Source organism: Lissotriton vulgaris, chromosome 4_1 (assembly GCF_964263255.1).
Source record: "Lissotriton vulgaris chromosome 4_1, aLisVul1.2, whole genome shotgun sequence".
NCBI lineage: Eukaryota > Metazoa > Chordata > Amphibia > Caudata > Salamandridae > Lissotriton > Lissotriton vulgaris.
In genome coordinates this window covers 634,988,685-635,007,596 of record NC_141691.1, presented here as the reverse complement: position 1 = coordinate 635,007,596, position 18,912 = coordinate 634,988,685, and the positions used below count along the sequence as shown (strand labels likewise).

At 50.7% G+C, this 18,912-nt stretch overlaps 1 protein-coding gene across 5 annotated transcripts in view; it reads right to left on the bottom strand.

Moving 5' to 3' along the window:
- Nucleotides 1–2,814: 2,814 nt before the first annotated feature.
- BLVRA (biliverdin reductase A) overlaps nt 2,815–18,912 on the bottom strand; it is a 274,998-nt gene continuing 258,900 nt past the window's right edge. For all 5 annotated transcript variants that reach the window (XM_086964880.1, XM_086964878.1, XM_086964877.1 and 2 more), the window contains one exon: nt 2,815–3,327. In XM_086964880.1, the coding sequence (XP_086821006.1) occupies nt 3,072–3,327 (256 nt within the window). In that variant the 3' untranslated portion in view covers nt 2,815–3,071. The remainder of the gene's footprint in view (nt 3,328–18,912) is intronic.

Sequence of the window (18,912 nt, the reverse complement as noted above, 5' to 3'; positions counted from 1 at the left end):
CTTAATGGTTTCTTCTTGTTTCTTAATGCGTCCCATCATCTCCTGCATATATTTGTCGATATAGTCCTTGTTAGCTGCAGTTGTTAAAACAGTCAATTCTTGTTTGATGCGCGCTATTTCTTGTACATTTACCTCCCTGTCGATGGTAGAGTATTTAATTAGGAGGCAAACAAGCTGCATCGATGCTTCTAGATTACTGTCCGCCCAATCTCTCAGTAACAACGGATTGGGATCTTCGAAGCTTGGGGCTAGCATTATCCTCAAGCCCCTCGGTATTCTATTGACTTCGTGATACTTCTGCAACGATTTAATTTCCCACCATTTTGTGAGTTCATGCCGGGTGTTTTTTCTAACGCTTTTAACAAGGATTTAACGTCAGAATTCTGCTCAGTATCTTGTGTTTGTTTTTTAGCAGGTTCCGTTAACGTCGGCAAATTGTCAAATAGATCTTCGGCCGCTTTTTCTCGCTCGAGCAGTGCCTCATCTGACATTATTACCACACCAAATTATTTAGGCTTTTATAAAAGTCTTGGGGTAAAACTACTTTGCAATCCACCCCGCCTGCAGTGACAAATACCTCTCCTCCTGTCGATGTGACCTTTATCCGCCGTGTTACGGAAGATCCTTTTTTTCATCAAACGCCCAGATCTTTAGGAATGCACACAACAGCTTTCCTCCTGTGCGGGTCTTCATTTCCATCTCTCCTCAGCATTCCAGCAAGCATTGATGCCTGACACGTTGCGAGTCTAACAAGCCTCTTCCTCAAAGGCTGCTTGTTTGCATACGAGGCGCAGTGAATGCTCTTCATCTTTTCAAATATGCAGCACAATTTAATTGGCTAAGTGCGACATGCTTTCATTGGTTAAGTGTATTTTTGCTTCCATGCTGCATTATGGGACATTTGGTCCCAAGAGCAATAACAATTCATTACCCTAAGTGCGTCTCATGCGCCTCTGTACAATTAAAGCTAAATTAAAATTTTAGGCTTTAATGAGTACAAGTCCCAGCATGTATAAATTATACGCACTCAGCGTGACCCACTGGGGGTTAAGATAAATTAAAATCGCATGCACTTAATCAGTAATTAAAGCCCTTCTGTGAAAACTCGCACTTAAGCTGCCTAAGAATAAGAGGCGCCAAGCCTCGAAACGCGCCAGGCAAGATGAAGAAAGACATCCGAATGCAGACGCTGGCATCCACTTTTAATTATTATCCGCTGACCGCTGTTGAGTGCGCTTTCGTTGCTTTCGGGCCATTGTTGGAAATTATATATATATATATATTGTATCCAAAGTGCCTTAGCGCTGCGAGAGGGCACACGACAAACGTCCCACCATCTGGCATTAAACTGCAGGCTGCCTTTCATATCTTTTTGTTATTTTGATGCCAACGCGTTTCAAGACACACCGTCTCTTCTTTCAGGGCTGATTGTAAAGCACACATCACCACGAGCATTGATGCAAATGAGTTCTTTTTATTACCATTCGGTCCCGCCCTCAACTGGCGTATGTTTGATTTAGGCATTTGTGGGAGATGTAGTTTTCATTCAATGCACGCAGTAAGTTCCATGTGAGTTTTATCCATTTCAATCATTTTTTACCTTAGTAGGTTGTGGACAGGCAGGCAACCTTAATGTGCACGGGACGCTGTGCTACTGGTCCTAACAGTGCGAGGCCTCGGCCTCCCCAACCGGCAATTGAGGTCCTCGCCGGTTGACGATGGAGCTCCTCTCCGCGGCCAGACCGCCGTGTTCAAATTATTTTGTATCCAAAGTGCCTTAGCGCTGCGAGAGGGCACACGACAAACGTCTCACCATCTGGCACGGAGACGGAGAGCACTGTGACAAGACAGATACTATACATTTCTCAGATGCTGAGCTAGTCTTTTGTGAATCTTCACAATCGTCAATATGAAAATGAGGCTGAATAAGTCAAAAGAGAGAGCAAAGCACAGCCCTGAAAGTAACATCAGCATTCAATATGGTTGCAATCAAACAACATGGCACTTCATTAAAGGCAATATAAATCAATCTAAACCAAAATAAATGTAAAACGCATACATCCATGTATGGAGTAGATTTAGTGCAGTTAACAGAACAGGGAACTGAACAGAACAAAAGGAGACCTTTAGTACTAGGCATGAACTAGTGGGAAGAGTTACATGCTCATTGTTGCGCCCACAACCTAAAAATCTAAAACATATTTCTGTAAAATATTTTTTTTATACATGGTCAGTACACAGTTAGATGTAATGTTTCCTACCAGGGGCCCATAATTGTGTGCCTATGACCCTGCAAAAAGTCATTTTCTTTGGGTTCCTTCACGCTGTTCTCTCGAAGATACGGTTTTGGTAAAAAAAAAAAAGAGTCACTTAATGCCCCGTTTCAGTATTTGGGCCTCATTTCTCTTTCTAGTATTGTGTTACCAAATAACCCACCTTAACAATGCCATAAAATGGGAGAACACTTAAGTGGTTGTTGAATTTGATTATTGGTAAGTTATTAATATCCACTACAGCGTTTGCTAGCTTATGGAATTTAGCATTGCAAAACGTATAATCTACCTAAATAATGAAGAAATAAAATATGTATGCATATTGCATACCATATTTGAAAAGACATAAAATGGCAAAGTTCATTGTCCACTGCAGACTGAACAGAAATCCTATATGCTAAAGTTCATATATTTTCCAACATATTTCATTCCTTTAAAAACCCTGAGTACCTGGACATTTAACTCAAATGCAATATCTACAGATTGTGTTTGATACTTCATGCTGTGAACAATTTCAATATTTAAGAATGAAACTCCACGGTCATTTTGTATCATTTTAATGACAAATGGCATCTCTCTTGTGGCATCTTGGTGGCAGAGGTGTTTGTAATCATGGACATATTGAGTGAATCTGATCTTCTTGTACAAACTGTTGCCCCCACAGTATTATCTCAGTGGCTTTATCTGATACATTATCACATTTGGAATCTGCCCTGAAGAGCAGCCATCTTTAACTATATGCCCTCCATATACGATTCTAAGGCACAGAAACATCCCATGGAATGTTAGTCAGCTTGTTCAGTGTTCACAGAGTTGTTGGATTTCTTCTGCAAGTTCCAGGCACCTCAGTATGCGCCTCTTCTCCGCATCTAGCGCCTGGTTAGAGACCTCTCCCAACAGCTTCTTGGCAAACAGATCTTGGTCTTGCATAAAGGCACCGACTGCTCCCCTGGGAACATCTGGTAAACTATCCACGGTGCCTGACTCGAAGCAGAAGTTGATTGTCCGGCCACGTTTCAGCCCCGGAGCTCTTTCTTCAATCCAGGTCAGAGGCCTGTGGTGAGATTAAAGGAAGGAAGAACAAAAAGGTAGATATGACGGTGTATGTAAAAACATATGACAACATTATATCAGATACAATTAGTAGTTCGACCGCCTGCTAACACTATCTTGCCTTTTCATACCCCTGGCACTGGCTTTGGACCCCCAGTCTTAGAGGTTGTGTAGGCAGCAGCAAGAATATAGAAATTAATTATCTTTCTCTAGTTTCAGGTCCTTTCCCTGCCTCAGTAGCAAATATCAGGCTTTGGACATGCTAAAGTTTGGGAAAGAGGCCCTGTGATGTTTTAGGGGTCAAAGGATACCGGATGTTTCCCCACTACCCCAGGCAATTTGGTGAATCCAGCTCCATTACTAATATGTATATTGTTCCTATAAATTCTAGTATTTTTACACTACAACACTACCCTAAAACACTACCCCCTACACTACAACACTACCCTAAACCCTAAAACACTACCCCCTACTCTACACATACACTACAACACTACCCTAACTACACTGCCCCACTTACCTCTCTCCTCGTGGTCCCTCTAAATAATAAAAAAAAAAAAAGTTTAATTTGCGACGTAACAGCATATGCGAAGTAACGGCAGGCTAAGTAGAAGCATGCGTAGTAATGGACTATGCAAAGTAAAAGTTGCTAAGTAAAAGAATAGCAAAGTAAAAGTTGCTAAGTAATGGTTGTTTCCCGTTTGCAGGTACTACAAGTGCAGATAATTCGCATAGTGCACAGCTGCTGCAGTTGAGATGTTGCTTAAATGTGAAGTATTTCAACGTTTATTGCCCAAGCATATTAGTTATTGAATAGTTAAATAGTTATGTAAACTGGTCAAGGTTGCGCTGATGGTGAAAAATATGTGCTAATTGATTATTATAGAAGCTGCCAATGCTATAATAAATGGCACTATGAAAATTGGCAACGATGTGCTAGCTAGCACAATGGAACCTGCTGTGACGTGGTGGGTGGACATAATAAAACAGGTTATGAACTGGTCACTAGACTTGAAAGTAAAATAGGTGGGAGACCAGAATATCTCTCTACAGAATTGTATTTGACTTTCCTTTTACTACGGGAGCGGTGTGACGTCAGAATGCACCAGTAATAAGAAAATAATGCACCCATTTAATAAGTTATTGCACTTGACGTGTGATGTCACAGTGCTCAAGGTGCATGAAAGTAATTCCCATAGCTTGAAAGAAATTGTTGCACGTGAGCCTAAACACCATGTGCGTCCCAATAGCAGCTTTTAAAGTAAACTTTAAATTCACAGAGACAGTGCTTGGGTGGCCGTGTTCCATTGTTCATTAGTAGCTCTGAGAATGAATGCAGTGTTACGAAGATTGCATGAAAAGCAGGTCCGTCTATAAAATAAAATAATTTATTTCACGGGTCAATGATAGAAAAGCAAACAAATGGGTTACTCTACCCTTCACCAGTGAAAGAAGACTTTGTTTCTTGGATGGACCAAAGCTGCTGATTTTTGAAGTCTGCTGGAGAATGCAAGCGCTACCTTGAAGGCAGAGACTCCTAAAAGGCCAACGAGCATTCTCCCAACTATAGCCCTCATTATGATGTCCGTGGGAGTTGCCTCCGACGACACTGTTTTGGGGAAGGAACCGCCAGACCATAGGTCGGCAGGACCAACAACCCCATTAGGATGTGACAGGGAGCTTGTGCAGAGGGCTGAAAACGCCCGCAGCACAGGCTCCCATTGAAAAATGTAAGTTTGTAAACATCCCTGTACTGTGTGGCAGGCAACTTAGGTGCTCCCCAGGCCCAAATGCTGAGGGGCAGAGGGGTAGGGGTCCTTCTAGGGGCCCCCAAAGTCAGTTTCGGACAGCCAATCCATATAGGAAAGGCCGACATGAATCGGCTGTCAGAAACCGAAATCATAATTCTGACGGCAGAAACGCTGTCTTTAAGGGATTATGGTGCAATTCCGACTGTCCGACGGGCTTCTTGAGCCTGTCGGAGTCCCCTGCCAGTTTAAACTCATACCGCTGTTATCCTGATGCGGGGGTCAGAGTTTAAACCTATAATGTCGGTCGGAAAGTCTCCGACAAGCAGTGGGAGGCTTTCCGAGCCTCACTGTAATTAGGCCCATTGTCTTTTTTAGGGATGAGTTTGGGGTGAAAGATTACCTTACTTAGGTAATGTCCACATGTTTCTTGGTAACAATCCATTTAAGGTCAAGGATTACAGTTTGTGGTCCTTCAATCATCTTCCTGCTGTTACAAAATATTTGCCAATTCTTGCTAGCTCTATAGGAACCTCACACATATAGACATAATTCACACATATAGTACGTGGATATACAGCAGCAGATTCTTGCAATGGTGATAGTGTTTTTGCTATTTACTTCAGAGTACCACTCACAAGCACCAACGAACAATGAAAACAAGCATTTACAATGCAATGGTCTTGGCATTATTTAAGGTAGAGCTATTGGCATTGCTCATGACTTTTTATTTAAATCATAAATAAATGGCATTGTCATTTACATTGCCAATAGCTTAATCGTTAAATAAATGGCATTGCCATTTACAATGCCAATAGCTTAATAGCTCGCAAATGCATGACCTACTGCATTTACACCCACACAGAGCCACACACACAAAGCCACCCACACACACACACACAGAGCCACACACCCAGAGCCACACACATACACCCAGAGCCACACACACACACACCCAGAGCCACACACACACCCACCCAGAGCCACCCCCACCCCCACCCAGAGGAAAGTGTTAAGGGAGTGTACCTCAATTAGGAGCAAGACCAGAACCTCTATGCACTGACTTGCCTACAAAACGAGTTGCATGTCGCAGATTAGTTATAGTTATGACTAGCATGCAGCTGTGTAGAATATTTTTGAATCATCAAGTGATGTAACACCAGCAAGATCACTGTTGGAATGATGGTGCTGATGTGAATGACAACTGGCCATTCAACTATATAAAATTCCATAAAGTGCTGGCTTAAGGAACATCTGAGATGAAGTTCTTGATCAGTGTAATTATTCAGCTATGGTAAAACAAAATCATCAATTAGAGAACGCAAAATATAACACTTATAAAATGTACACTGTGACCAGGATTCTAACACTTGCAGGGTCACTTTATGATGATCTGAGGGCAGTTTGCTTTTAACTAGGGAAATTTATTGCTGATGTAGGGGTCGAAGATATGTATTAGCGAACCTTTTTTACACATTAGCAGAACCAAACATTTAAAAAAGCTAATCTGGTACGACTTTTGTGATTACCATAAAACTGTAATATTATGCTGCCAAACTCCATTGGCTCTTTTACTGTGCTTCCTCGTAACGCACAAACCATTTGCTAGATCACCTTTTGAAAAACGATACCATTAGCAGGACAATAGAATACTGAACTACATGGCTGAGAGTGGCAAGTGTTTGATTTCTCACTGGAAGCTAGATATGCCCTGAGAAAGACTGACACACTCACGGGTAAATCATTCTGCATTGGTTTAACTGGTTTAACATTGGTTTAATTGTTCCTATGCCGACGACACACAGCTGATGGTGACAATGGATGAAAGATCTGAGACAACAAAGAAAAAGCTACACAGCTGTCTCACCGAAATGGCATCATGGATGCATAACCATTGCTTAAAATTAAATGCCGGCAAATCGGAGATACTACTGTTTGGAGGAGCAAAACTGACATGGAACGCCACATGGTGGCCACCCACATTGGGATCAGCCCCTACTCCAAAACAACACGCCAGAAATCTAGGTATCATCATGGACGACGCATTGTCCATGAAGGACCACATCCGATCACTCTGGGGTAAGGGCTTTGCAATACTCAAACTTCTGGCAAAAATCTTTCCCTGGATACCCCTGGATTGTCGACGTACAGTCACCCAAGCCCTCTTGGTCAGCCGCCTTGATTACGGCAACGCACTTTTCGAAGGAATGAACGAGCAACTTTTCTCCCGCCTACAGGTTTTACAAAATCAGGCAGCCAAGCTGGTCTGCAATAAAGGCAAGCGAGACTCAGCATCCGCTTGTCTCCGGAAACTTCACTGGCTACCGATGCGCCAGAGGGCCACTTTCAAAATACTCTGTCACGCACACAGAGCTCTTTATAAGACTGGCCCCACCATCCTGCAATGGGAAAATTGAATTCTACGTCCAACAGGAACCTAAGATCGAATCACTTAGCCCTGGCTAAACCTAAACGCATCCATAAGACAAGAAACGGGTGGACGCGCCTTCTCATACCTGGCAGCCAAAAGGTGGAATGAGTTACCTGTAGATCTCAGACATACCATTACCTACCTTCAATTCCGGCAAAAACTAAAAACTCACCTCTTCCCAAAAAACTAAATCCCCCAGCATAGCCATCAGCAGTCTCCCTCGTTTCATAGCGCCGTGATATCCCATGGGATGAGTGTTGCGCTTTATAAATACTGGAAATAAACCCCTTCACTGCGGCGGCTATTCCGCCGCAGTGCTAAGGGGGCGGGGCGGCCGCATGCTGGTGAGGGAACCGCTCCGTCACCAGCGTCGGTGGCGCTGTGCTTATGACGGAGCCGTTCCGTCATGGCCCGCCCCGCTCAATGGAACGCTCAGCGCAGGCGCGGAATTCGCGCCGCGCAGGCGTTACGAGCGGGCCATGACGGAACCGCTCCGTCATCAGCACAGTGCCACCGCAGCTGATGACGGAGCGGTTCCGTCATCAGCAGGCAAGGGGTTAACATCATTATTCTGTGCAAAAAACCTAACGTAAAGGGAAGTCCAAAGCAAAGACTTTCCAACCGAGGAAGCTGGTTCCTAGTAAGTCTGTGACTCAACTGAAGTGTGCACATGACTTAACTACAGCCTAGTCATACTGCAACCCAGTGGGAGCAGGGGGTACATGACAGGGGAGGAAGTGGGAGAGGGATATAGAGAACCTAGGTTGAGATGGAGTTTCCGGATGACAGGCAAGCCATTGAGGTTCATCCTCGATTAAGCCTGTCCAAACTGTATCTTCGCTAATTAGATTATTATTCTTAATTGGAGCAGGTAAGGAAAGAGGCTGGCTGAAGAGGTACTCGTCTGTCCAGAGAGAATTAAACCTGTCCCTTAGTAACATTTATAAATGGACCCACAAGGGCTGTATCTTGCCACAGTAACAGGCACATAATATACTTGTGAACAGAACTCATGTATCACCGTTATCTATGCAGCCGTCTCTAATACCAGTGAAGGAAAGGTGTTGCCATGGCAATATACACAATATCGTACTGTACACCAACAATATACATTTTAAATTAGAAAGGCACAGATAGCAGAATGTTCTAATGAACATCCCATTCTGCGCTCTAAGTGTAGGAAAGGGCCTCCACAGGCTTCAGATCGCTCACCAGTTCTAACTATCCATCTTTTACAACAGCCACTCATGCACAGTACGCTAAAGGGACATTTCAAAAACCCTCAAGTGCAGAAGATACGCCTGGTGGATCACGGCACAGTACCCTCAAGACACAGGGCCATGTCAACAGCAGCGACAACCCAGCTGCAAGAGAGACAACCCCACACCACTTCTGTAAGCATGGGCCTCAGTTAGCATATTCATGCCTGTTACCCATGTTAAGTCCGAACTCTCCAACGCCACTCCTTTCTCTCATGCATAGATTTTAAAAGAAATTGCTTACTGTGTGGTATCAATAACCACTCTGGGAAGCTTAATTGAACTCTCCCTTAAAGTAGCCCAATTCACACCTTCAACTATTGGGGTTGCACTCGGACCAGAACAAGCTGCAAGAACTGACATTCAAAAAGCCCTGAGTAAACATAAACGGAGTTACATTTCCACTTACTGGCATTTTAGTAGGAAGTGGCCTTGGATTCTGGGAAAGCGGAGACGGTAAATGGAGAGATGGCACGAATAATGAAATACAAGCCTGTAAAACTGACAAAATGATGATATAATGCTGTCAAAAATGTGCTGCATTACGCCGAGTAATTTGCTTTTCATGGTGCATAATTTAGCCAACCCTGCCGCATAATTAGTTACTCTTCAGCCGCATAATTCCAGTGGCCAAATGTATTTCCCACATCGAACGGTAACTCCGTGTCTTTGCCACCCCAGCAGCCCCGCGAAAGGCCCAGAGTTTCCCAGGCTGTCCTCTTACGGCTTCATCGGGCCCCGCAGTTAATAAACTCCCTCAAGGTGAGGCCTCTGCTCGCAGCTGACGGTTGATAGATCGCACGCGGGCCCGGCGGTGATTAAACACCATTTGTTCTGCAATAGAATCGGGCCACGGAACGAAAGAAACTGCCGCTCAGGAAAACCGCTACAGAAGGATTTCGGGGACCTCGAAACTAAAGGAGAATAGAAAAAAATAGAGAAGAAAAAAAAGAAAGCTCTAGGGATGTGAAAAATTACCTGGAGAAATGGCAACAGCGATGCGGCAGGCGGTGTTGTGGCGGGGGTCCTTCGCCGGGTCTGCTCTCCGCCCAGCCTCAGCACGGACAATATAGGCATGAAAGTAGGCACGAACAACGGCAAAAACAGGGGTGCAGGAGCACTAATAACGGCACAAACGGGGGCAGAGGCAGAGGCTCGAGGCTCACCTTCACTGTGGGGGGAAAGAAAATGGCGGCTGCAGGCTTCTGAATTTTTCGGAATCGGGGGCATGGTTTTGCTGTTCTGAGTGACGGGCAACGTCACTGGCTAAAGAACAGCAAAATTTACGCCCCCGAATCCGAAAAAGACGGAGCCTATTCGGAGGGACAGCTCTCTCTTCCAATGGCTGGCCTCCGTTTAGGAAGCCAGCCAATGGGAGAGAGGCAAAAACTGAGGCGGGACTAATAGTCCCACTAAGTAACATTAATTTTCGGACTTCCGGTCTGCCTTTGGCAGACCGGATATTACCTCGACCTAAAAAGGAGTGCCTTAAAAACACTAAATTACAATATGCTTCAGGATCGCTGAAATACGAGTAAAAAGGGTAGCTTAGCAAATCCAAACATCGGAATCAGAGACAGGTGAATGTGATTGAAGATGGGAAATGTAAAGTGCAATGTGTTGTTGGTGATTCAGGAGCAGAGAGGTCACCTGATGTCAGCATGAGGACGTCGGATCCGCTCTGCCATTGACAGTGTAAGTTATATTTAAATTGGTAGTTTTCTTTGACAGTCTAGACTTATGTGAAGGTGGTAGTGACTGTATGGGAGGGATAACTGTTTTATGTATTAAATATTTTATTGAGCATAGGCAAAGAAATGCACCTCAGAGACATCTGTAGGGGCCGTCACCACTCCAGGGAGGCCTAGGTCAGCGACCCCGCTGACACCCTTCGCGAGGCCAGCGGGTACATCATCTTGTTAACACAGCAAGCCGCCTACAACCCAACCGGGCCGGCCGCGTCATAAGAGGTGCTACAATGGTGCAGGCTAATCAGTGCTAGTGCAACTCGAGAAACAAAGAACTGTAAACAACCCCCCACCCTTCCCACCCCAGCCCTCCCCTCTCCTTGTCCATTTCGGGGATTAAACTATTGGTTGTGGTCTACTACTAACAGTCAGTTGGTGCTGCGCTCGCAGGGCCCGTGCGCTTACGGGCGTGGGTCTTGGGGTCCGGGAGAGGAGTTTCTGCCAGGCGTAGCAGGCGCAGGTAGCGTGGGCAGCTCACCTCCCGAAACTCCCCGGTAAGCAAGGCGAGGAATGGCTGCCAGAGTTCCGCAAAGTCCGCCCCCCTCCCAGCTGCCGCCAGTGATAGTTTCTCCATGCCCAGGATCGCCCAGAGCCGGTGAAGCCACCCCAGTTGCTGCGGAGCCTGAATTGCCCTCCAGTGGGCCACAATGTTTTGGACCGCAGCCCCAAGCGCAAGTGCGATCAAGCGGCCTCGCCAGGATTTCAGAGGGTACATGAGTGCGTTTGGGAGGCCTAGTATAATGTATGCTGGGAAGCGCGGCAGTTGTGTGTCTAGATGTGTGTCTATAAGGTCCAGGATAGGGTCCCAATAGGGGCGCAGCGCCTCACAGCTCCACAGCAGGTGTTCCAATGTCCCTAGTTCCCCACACCCCCTCCAGCATCTATCACTGATTCGGGCATCCCATTGATGTAGTCTCTCAGGTGTGTGGTACCAGTATGTGGCTACCTTAGTCAATGTCTCGGTAAGCCCGGTGTGGTGTGCCGAGTGTCTGGCTCTATGGTACACCCCCTCCCATTCTTTCCTAGTGAGCTGCCTCCCCAGGTCCCTTTCCCACCGGACTTGGCCCGCGTTGTACGTGTGTGCCTGAGTGAGAAGTAGCTGCTGATAGAGATCTGAAATCAATTTCTTATCCGAGGTGCGCGTTAGCAGCCACCGTTCGTAGGGTGTGAGGTGCCGTTGGGCTCCGGGCTGGATCGAGGGGTGGAGCACCCAGTGGCACACCTGCAGGTATTGCAAGCGTTCCGATTCGGCCACACCGTAATCCGCCTTGACCTGCTGGAACGGGAGGATCCCCTTGATATCGAACATGTGTCCCGCCGCTCTACAGGGCGTCGTCCGCCACGTCGTGAATGCTCCGGCGTCCAAGCCCGGCGAGAAGTCTGGATTCTCAAAGATGGGAGTCATAGGTGAGGGGAAGGTGGTCAGCCCCTTGGCCACGGCCACTCTGTCCCACACTCGCAGTGCGGTGCTGGTGATTTCAGAGGCGTACAGGTTAGGGGGACGGTGTCGGCGTGGTAGGAAGGGCACGCCCTGGAGGGTACGGCCGGCCACTGCCTGGTCCAGGAAGAGCCAGTGTTTGCCGGACTCCAGCTGGAACCATTCCACGAAGGTGCGCAGCTGTGCTGCCTGGAAGTACAGGGTAAGGTCTGGCACGCCGACCCCCCCGTTCACCGGGGGCAGAGTGGCGAGAGTGTGCTTAAACCTAGGACGCCGGCCGTTCCAAATGAACCGTGACAGTTCCGATTGGGTTTGTTGAAGCCAACCCTTCGGGGGGTTCAAGGGGAGCGTCTGAAACAGATACAGGATCTGCGGCAGCAGTGTCATTTTGACTGCGGCAATTCTGCCTAGCCATGACAGCGTAAGTGGCTTCCAACGCCGGAGCTGCTCCCGGAGTTTGAGTGTGAGGGCCTCGTAATTGACTTGCGCAGTGCCCCTGACAGTAGGAGCCAGGCGAACGCCTAGGTACGGGACGGTTGCGTCCGACCAATGTATCTTGAATTCCGATGTAATCTCGGCCACCACGTCTGGGTTTAGGGAGATGTTCAGGGCTTCAGATTTGGCTTCGTTGATTTTGAAACCCGAGGCCAGGGCGAAGGTGTGGAGCTCCACAAAGAGAGCACGCAGGGATCGCATCGGGTCGGTAAGGGACAGCAAGACGTCGTCAGCGTACAGGCTGATCTTATGCGTGTCGGCTCCGAATTTGATACCAGAAATGAGAGCATGTTGCCGCACTCTCTGAGCCATCGGCTCCATATACAATGCGAATAGGAGCGGCGACAGAGGGCAGCCTTGGCGCGTGCCTCTGCCAATGTCGAACCTCGGGGAGGTATGACCGTTCACCCTTACCGCGGCGTTGGGCCGGCGGTAGCAGTTGAAGATGCGATGGCGAAGTTTCTCCCCAAATCCGAAGTGGCGGAGGGCCTGATCGAGGTATGGCCAATGCACCCTGTCGAAGGCTTTCTCCGCATCGATGGTGAGGAGCATGCAGCCGGGTTTAGTGCGCGACCCGGCCTCAATGAGGTGCAGCACCCGCTTGGTGTTGTCGCTGGTCTGCCGTTGAGGGATAAAGCCCGCCTGGTCGGGGTCTATCAGCTGTTGCATATACGGTGCGATGCGGCTCGCGAGTATGCCAGTGTAGAGCTTCAAGTCTACGTTCAGTAGCGATATGGGCCTGTAGGAACCGCAGGCCGCCGGATCACGGCCCGGTTTGGGAATAACAGAGATAGACGCCTCTAGCAGGTCCGGGTGTATGGCGCCAGGCGTGTCAAATGTGTTAAACAGGTCGCGCAAGAGAGGGGCAAGCTGCTGGCAAAAGGTCTTGTAAAATGCCGCGGTATAGCCGTCGGGCCCCGGGGATTTCCCAACCTTGAGGCGGGCAATGGCCGAGATGACCTCTTCCAGGCCTATGGGCCGCTCCAGAAAGTCCGCCTGGGCTTGGGTAAGGGTGGGGAGCTCCGCGCCCTGCAAGTAGGCCGGGCCGGCATTGGGGTCCAGGTGATCCGTGTCGTAGAGCGCTGCATAAAAATTGCCGAAGGCCGCCGCTATCGCCGCGTCCTCCGTAACCTGGTCGCCATTGGCCGACAGGAGAGAGCGCACTTGTTGCCTCTGGGTTTGCGCCCGTAGCCTGCTCGTCAGCAGCCTCCCGCAACGGTCGCCACCGGTATAATAGACGTGTTTGAGGCGCATAGCGGCGTATTCCGCCACGTCTTGATCCAAGGCCGCCAGCATTTTTCGTTCGGCGCACAACTGTCGCCACGCCCTGGCCGCCCCCGTGCGCTGGTGCATCTGTTCCAGTTCTGCCACCCGTTGGGTGAGCTCGGCACGCTTCAGCGCCCTTTCCTTGTTGTTGGCCGTGGCGATGGAGATGATTTCCCCGCGTAGGACCGCTTTGAGGGCCGCCCACTGGGTGGCCTTCGTGGTGTCATCATTGGCGTTGTGTTCCAAAAAATGGCTAATCGCGGCTGTGAGCCGGGTCTGGGTGTCAGACAGCTGTAAGAGACCGTCTCGCAGCCTCCAGTGTCGTTGTGGAGCCGGCATGGCTCCCACACGAAGTGTCGCCACCACCGGGGAGTGGTCCGATAGCGCGACTGGCAGTATCTCCACTCCCTCAACCTGTATCGCCAGTTGAGAGGAGCCCAGAAAATAGTCCAGTCTCGCATACGTCTTGTGTGCCGCCGAGAAGTACGTATAGGCAGTGGTTAGGGGGTGTGTGTGTCGCCATAAATCGGTGAGGCCCAAGTCTGCTAAGTGCGCATGTCCCGCCGCAGTGAGCGCCCCTACCTGCCCGGATCTTTGGCCTGAGCGGTCCGCCGTGTTATGAAATACGATGTTGAGGTCCCCCCCCAGCAGCAAGTGAGTGTGTGTAGTGGATGTAGCGGTCTCTAGAGCTGTATGTAGGAACTTTTCCTGCCCCTCGTTTGGGCCGTAAACAGAGCCCACCAGCAAGGTGTGGCCCGCGATCTGGAAGCTATAGAGTAGAAGCCGCCCTTTAATTTCGGCCTCTTTCTGGAGGACCTTCCCCTCAAAGGACCTAGCCACTAGGATCGCCACCCCCGCAGACTTCTTCAGGGAGGAGGAGAAGAACTGCCATGGAAAAGCGCGGGATTTGTGTCTATGCTGGTCGCTGCGCACAAGGTGTGTTTCTTGAAGTAGGCAGATATCCGCCTTGGAGCGCTCGAGACAGGATAGTATCGCCCTGCGTTTGTTCGGACTGTTGAGACCCCGCACATTAAGCGTGAGCACTGTTAGGTGTCGTGACATGTCTGGGATCGTAAGTAAGACGCCAAACCCACCCGGAGGCCGTGGCTGTGGGCCAGCGGGTCGTGGAAGACATTGTGTTGGGAGCCTCGTCAGTACCTCCCGTGTCGTCCGAACCCCCTGGACAAGGAGAGCCCCCCCGCCCCACCCCCCTCTTCCCCCAACTCCCCCCCAACCCCGACTGCCCCCCCCTGTCCCTGCTCAACCGGAGCAACTTCCCCGCCCGGATCCCCCCCTCCCTCGGTGCAAACTCTTCCCGTCCAACTCCCCGTACCCGGATCCCCACCCAACTCTTCTCCCCAACTGACAAAGAAATGTGGTCCAACATTGTCCCAGGTCCAGGCACGTGGCCGCTGGACCCGTGGTAAGGTAAGTCCGTAGAATGGGAGCAGTGGCGACGTCGCGAGCAGGTCGGCCCACTCGAAGTGTTCCGCCGCAGATGAAGAGTCAGAGTCACCATCAGGGAAGGCCAAGGAGCGCTCTGCACGCGCCCCCGCCGCCGGACCAGATTAGCCCGAACCAACCATGTCTTGTGGAGCTAATGCGTCGCTCTCCCAGCAGTCAGCCATTGTTCGCGGGTGCTAGGCCTTGCGCCACGGTCTCCACCGCAGCCCTCTGCCCCTCCTCTATCTCTGTGGCCGCGGGGCGTCTCGGCCTGTGTCTGCGCCGCTGCGGCTGCCAGCGACCTGGGGCCACCTCGTTAGTAGACTTGCCTCCCGGTGACCCGTCGTCGACCACCGGTTCATCCACGCCCAGCACTCGGCAGGCGTCCCGGAGGGTGCGCGGCTGATGGAGGACATTGCCAAGCCGAAACACCAGGCGTAAGGGGTGCCCCCAGCTGTAGGAAATGTTGCGCTGTCTCAGTTCCGCCGTCACTGGCCGAAAGGTGCGCCGTTTCTCCAGGGTAAGTGCAGCCAGGTCCTGGTATAACGTCGGGGAATGGTCGCCAAAGGTGATTCTCTCCATGTGGCGTGCCTTGCTTAGGATCTCCTCTTTTGTCCTGAAGTCCTGCACGCACACCAGGATGTCCGGCGGGTGCGTCGCGTCGGCCCTCGGCGGGCCCGTCCGGTGGGCCCTGTCCAGTCGCAGGGGGGCGTCCGCCTGACGGCCCAAGATGTGGTTGAAGAGACCCTGTGTGAACCGAAAGAGGTCCTCCGTGTCCGGGGACAATTTCACTCCTCGGATCCTGATGTTATGCCGCCGGGAGCGGTTCTCCAGATCCTCGGCGTGCGTCTGGAGGTCCACCTGTTGGTCGTGGATGCGGGCCAGCTCCTGTCTTAGGGCCTCTATTTCGGCGTCCCGTGTGTCGCTCCTCGTTTCCAGGTCTGCCACTCTCTCCCCTATGGCATCGGTGTCGCGGCGGACCTCTTTGATCTCGTCCTGGAGCTCCTTCTTGAGGGCGTGGATGTCTTCCCTCAGGCCAGTGAACAGGGACTCCAGAAAGGACCGCGTGACTGGAGCCTCGGGGTCCGCTCCTACAGGGGGCGACGAGGCCACCGTCTTCTTGTCCGTGTCTCCCCGGGGGTTGGATCCCACGGGGCCATTCCGCTTCCCCATGGCAGGGGGGGTGAAGAGATCCTTAATGGTACGGTCTTTTTTGGACCTCCCGCAGGACATGTCGCCCCAGCGCCCCCAGCCGAGTCTGCCGGCTGCAGATCGAGCCCTAGGCCTTCTGGGCGCCGCTCCGGGCCCGGGTCAACCAATGCTACGTAGGTGGCGCCTCCGCGTTCCTCCCAGTCTTCTGCCCCCCCGGGGAGCAATGTAGGGTCGCAGGGCACGGCGGGGGCCGCGTGGTGGGCGCAGGGGCGCCGGGTCCAACTGTGAGGCGGGAAGCGCCGGCCAGGCCGGGCGGGAAGCCGCCCAAGATGGCGCCCGCGGCACACCGCGCCGCACTGCCCAGAGGGTGAGAGCGCAGCTGGTCCGCAGGGGCCTCTTCACAGCAAGGGGGCCCGCTCTCCTCCGTGGGGGCCGCGGTTGGGAGCGCGCGGCCGTCGGTGCAGGTGTCCCCAGCGTCAGCGCCACCACGACTGGCAGGGCAAGAGTTCCAGCGCCTTCCCTCCATGTGCGTGGGCCCCAGTGGATCCTCTCCGTGCCCCTCGGGCCGACAGGCTACCACCTCCCCCGCCGACTGTCGAGGTGCGCAGGTTCAGCCAGGGATCGGGGCAGCAGTGCTGCAGGCGGGGACCGGCGGCGGTGGGGGGCCACGCAGTCAGGCCCAGTGCATGCGGATCGCAGTCTCGGCCGATCTGGGCTGCCGCCTCGCTGCCCTGCTAGTGGACTTGCCTGTGGGGGCGCCAGCCAGATTCTGCTGTCTCCCGGTGGTCCCTCGTGGACGGGAGGTCCGCAGGGCCGGGGGGGGTGGGGGGGCCTCGTCCACCGCCGCTCCTCACCTCCTTGATCCGGGCTCCCTCGCTCGACCCCAGGCCGGGTCCGCCGTTGAGCCCCACCAGCAAGGTGCTCCGTCGAGCAGCAGGTCAGCACGGCGAGCCCGCAGAAGCCCCCGACAGGTGACCACGGGGGCCTCGCGCTCAACAGCACGGGCCGGGCTCGCCGTCACAGTCGCCGCCGGGCACAGGCACGCTCGGCTCGGCGCAGAAGCTCCGCCCCCCGCGGGCTCGCTGTCCTGCTACGCTCCTCTCAGGCCCTCAGCGCCGCCAAGTCTCCTGGCCGGGTCCAGCCGGGGCTCCACGCCGGGAACCGGCACCACAACCGTCTCGCACCCCCCCGCAGCAATGCCGGCCTCAGGCCCGCCGGGGGAAGTGCTCGGTTCAGGGCGTTTGCTGAAAAAAGGCTAAAGTTTAGCGGCCAGCGGCGGGAGCTCCGACAGAGCACGTCTGCTCACTCCGCCATCGTAGCCACGCCCCCCGGATAACTGTTTTAAATAATCATTACTAGCTAGCACTGATAAAGGAAATAGATGTGATCTTGGCAAGCTGGTGAGATAGTTACCAATTTGCATTGAAATCAAATGGCACAAAAATAAAAAAAGACAAGTAACCAATTTTGCAGCCTAAACATGGTGACTGTATATTTGCAATGGACATTCTTAAATTAAAAACAAATTCAGTATTGCGGATAGTACTAATAAAACAGTATGGGCCAGATGTAGGTCGGTCGGTAACGGCTGAAAATCAGTATTTTCGGCCGTTACCGACCGGTATACATGATTTGGCATGTAGGGGCACAATTTTACAGAATCGGTAACTTTACCGAATCGGTAAAGTTACCGATTCTGTAAAATACCGAATCGGTATTTTTACCGATTCGGTAAATCTCAGATGTAGGTGGGACTCTTCTGAGTCCCAAAGGCCCTACAAAATCGGTATTTTACCACACAATCCTATTGTGTGGTAAAATACCGATTTCAGGTGTGCATACACATGTGTGCATGCACACCTAGCCATGTGACAGACTGTGTGCCAAATGGCGCACATGCCTATTTGTGGGGTGCCAGAGGGTGTCAACGTGACACCCCCTGCACCCTTGCAAAATTCGGTATTTACCGATTCTGTAAATACAGAATCGGTATTTCCCATTGATTCCTATGGGCTTTGAAGCCCATAGGAATCAATGGGAAATACTGATTCTGTATTTACAGAATCGGTAAATACAGAATGTTACAGAATCGGTATTTCCACATCTGGAAATACCTACATGTCCACCACATTGATTTACCGATTTCAATTACCGAATCGGTAAAATTCGGTAATTAAAAATCGGTAAATCAATTTTACCTACATCGGGCCCTATATGTGCTAACTAGCAGGCAGGTGTCAACATATAGAAATCTTTTTTAGTTTTAATGCACATCACAGGGAAATATGATTCTTATTTTTAAAAGGAAAAAGTACTATTGGCTTTGACTTGCTGTAATATGAATCATGGAGTAAACACATATGGATGACAAAAAAGGCTAAAGAATGGAAAAAAACGTTGATAAAGTAAAGTATTGGCCCACCAGCCCTGGCAATGAAAATAACTTTTTAGGTGGATATGAACATAGGATGAGGCGAACTGCAAGATAGGGTATGGTTGAAGTGGACTTATTCCTTGATCCATACCGTATGCAGAGGTGGGCAAAATGTGAATGACAACCTAAAACACCAATGATTGAAGAGGGCGGATCCAAATTATTTTGTTAT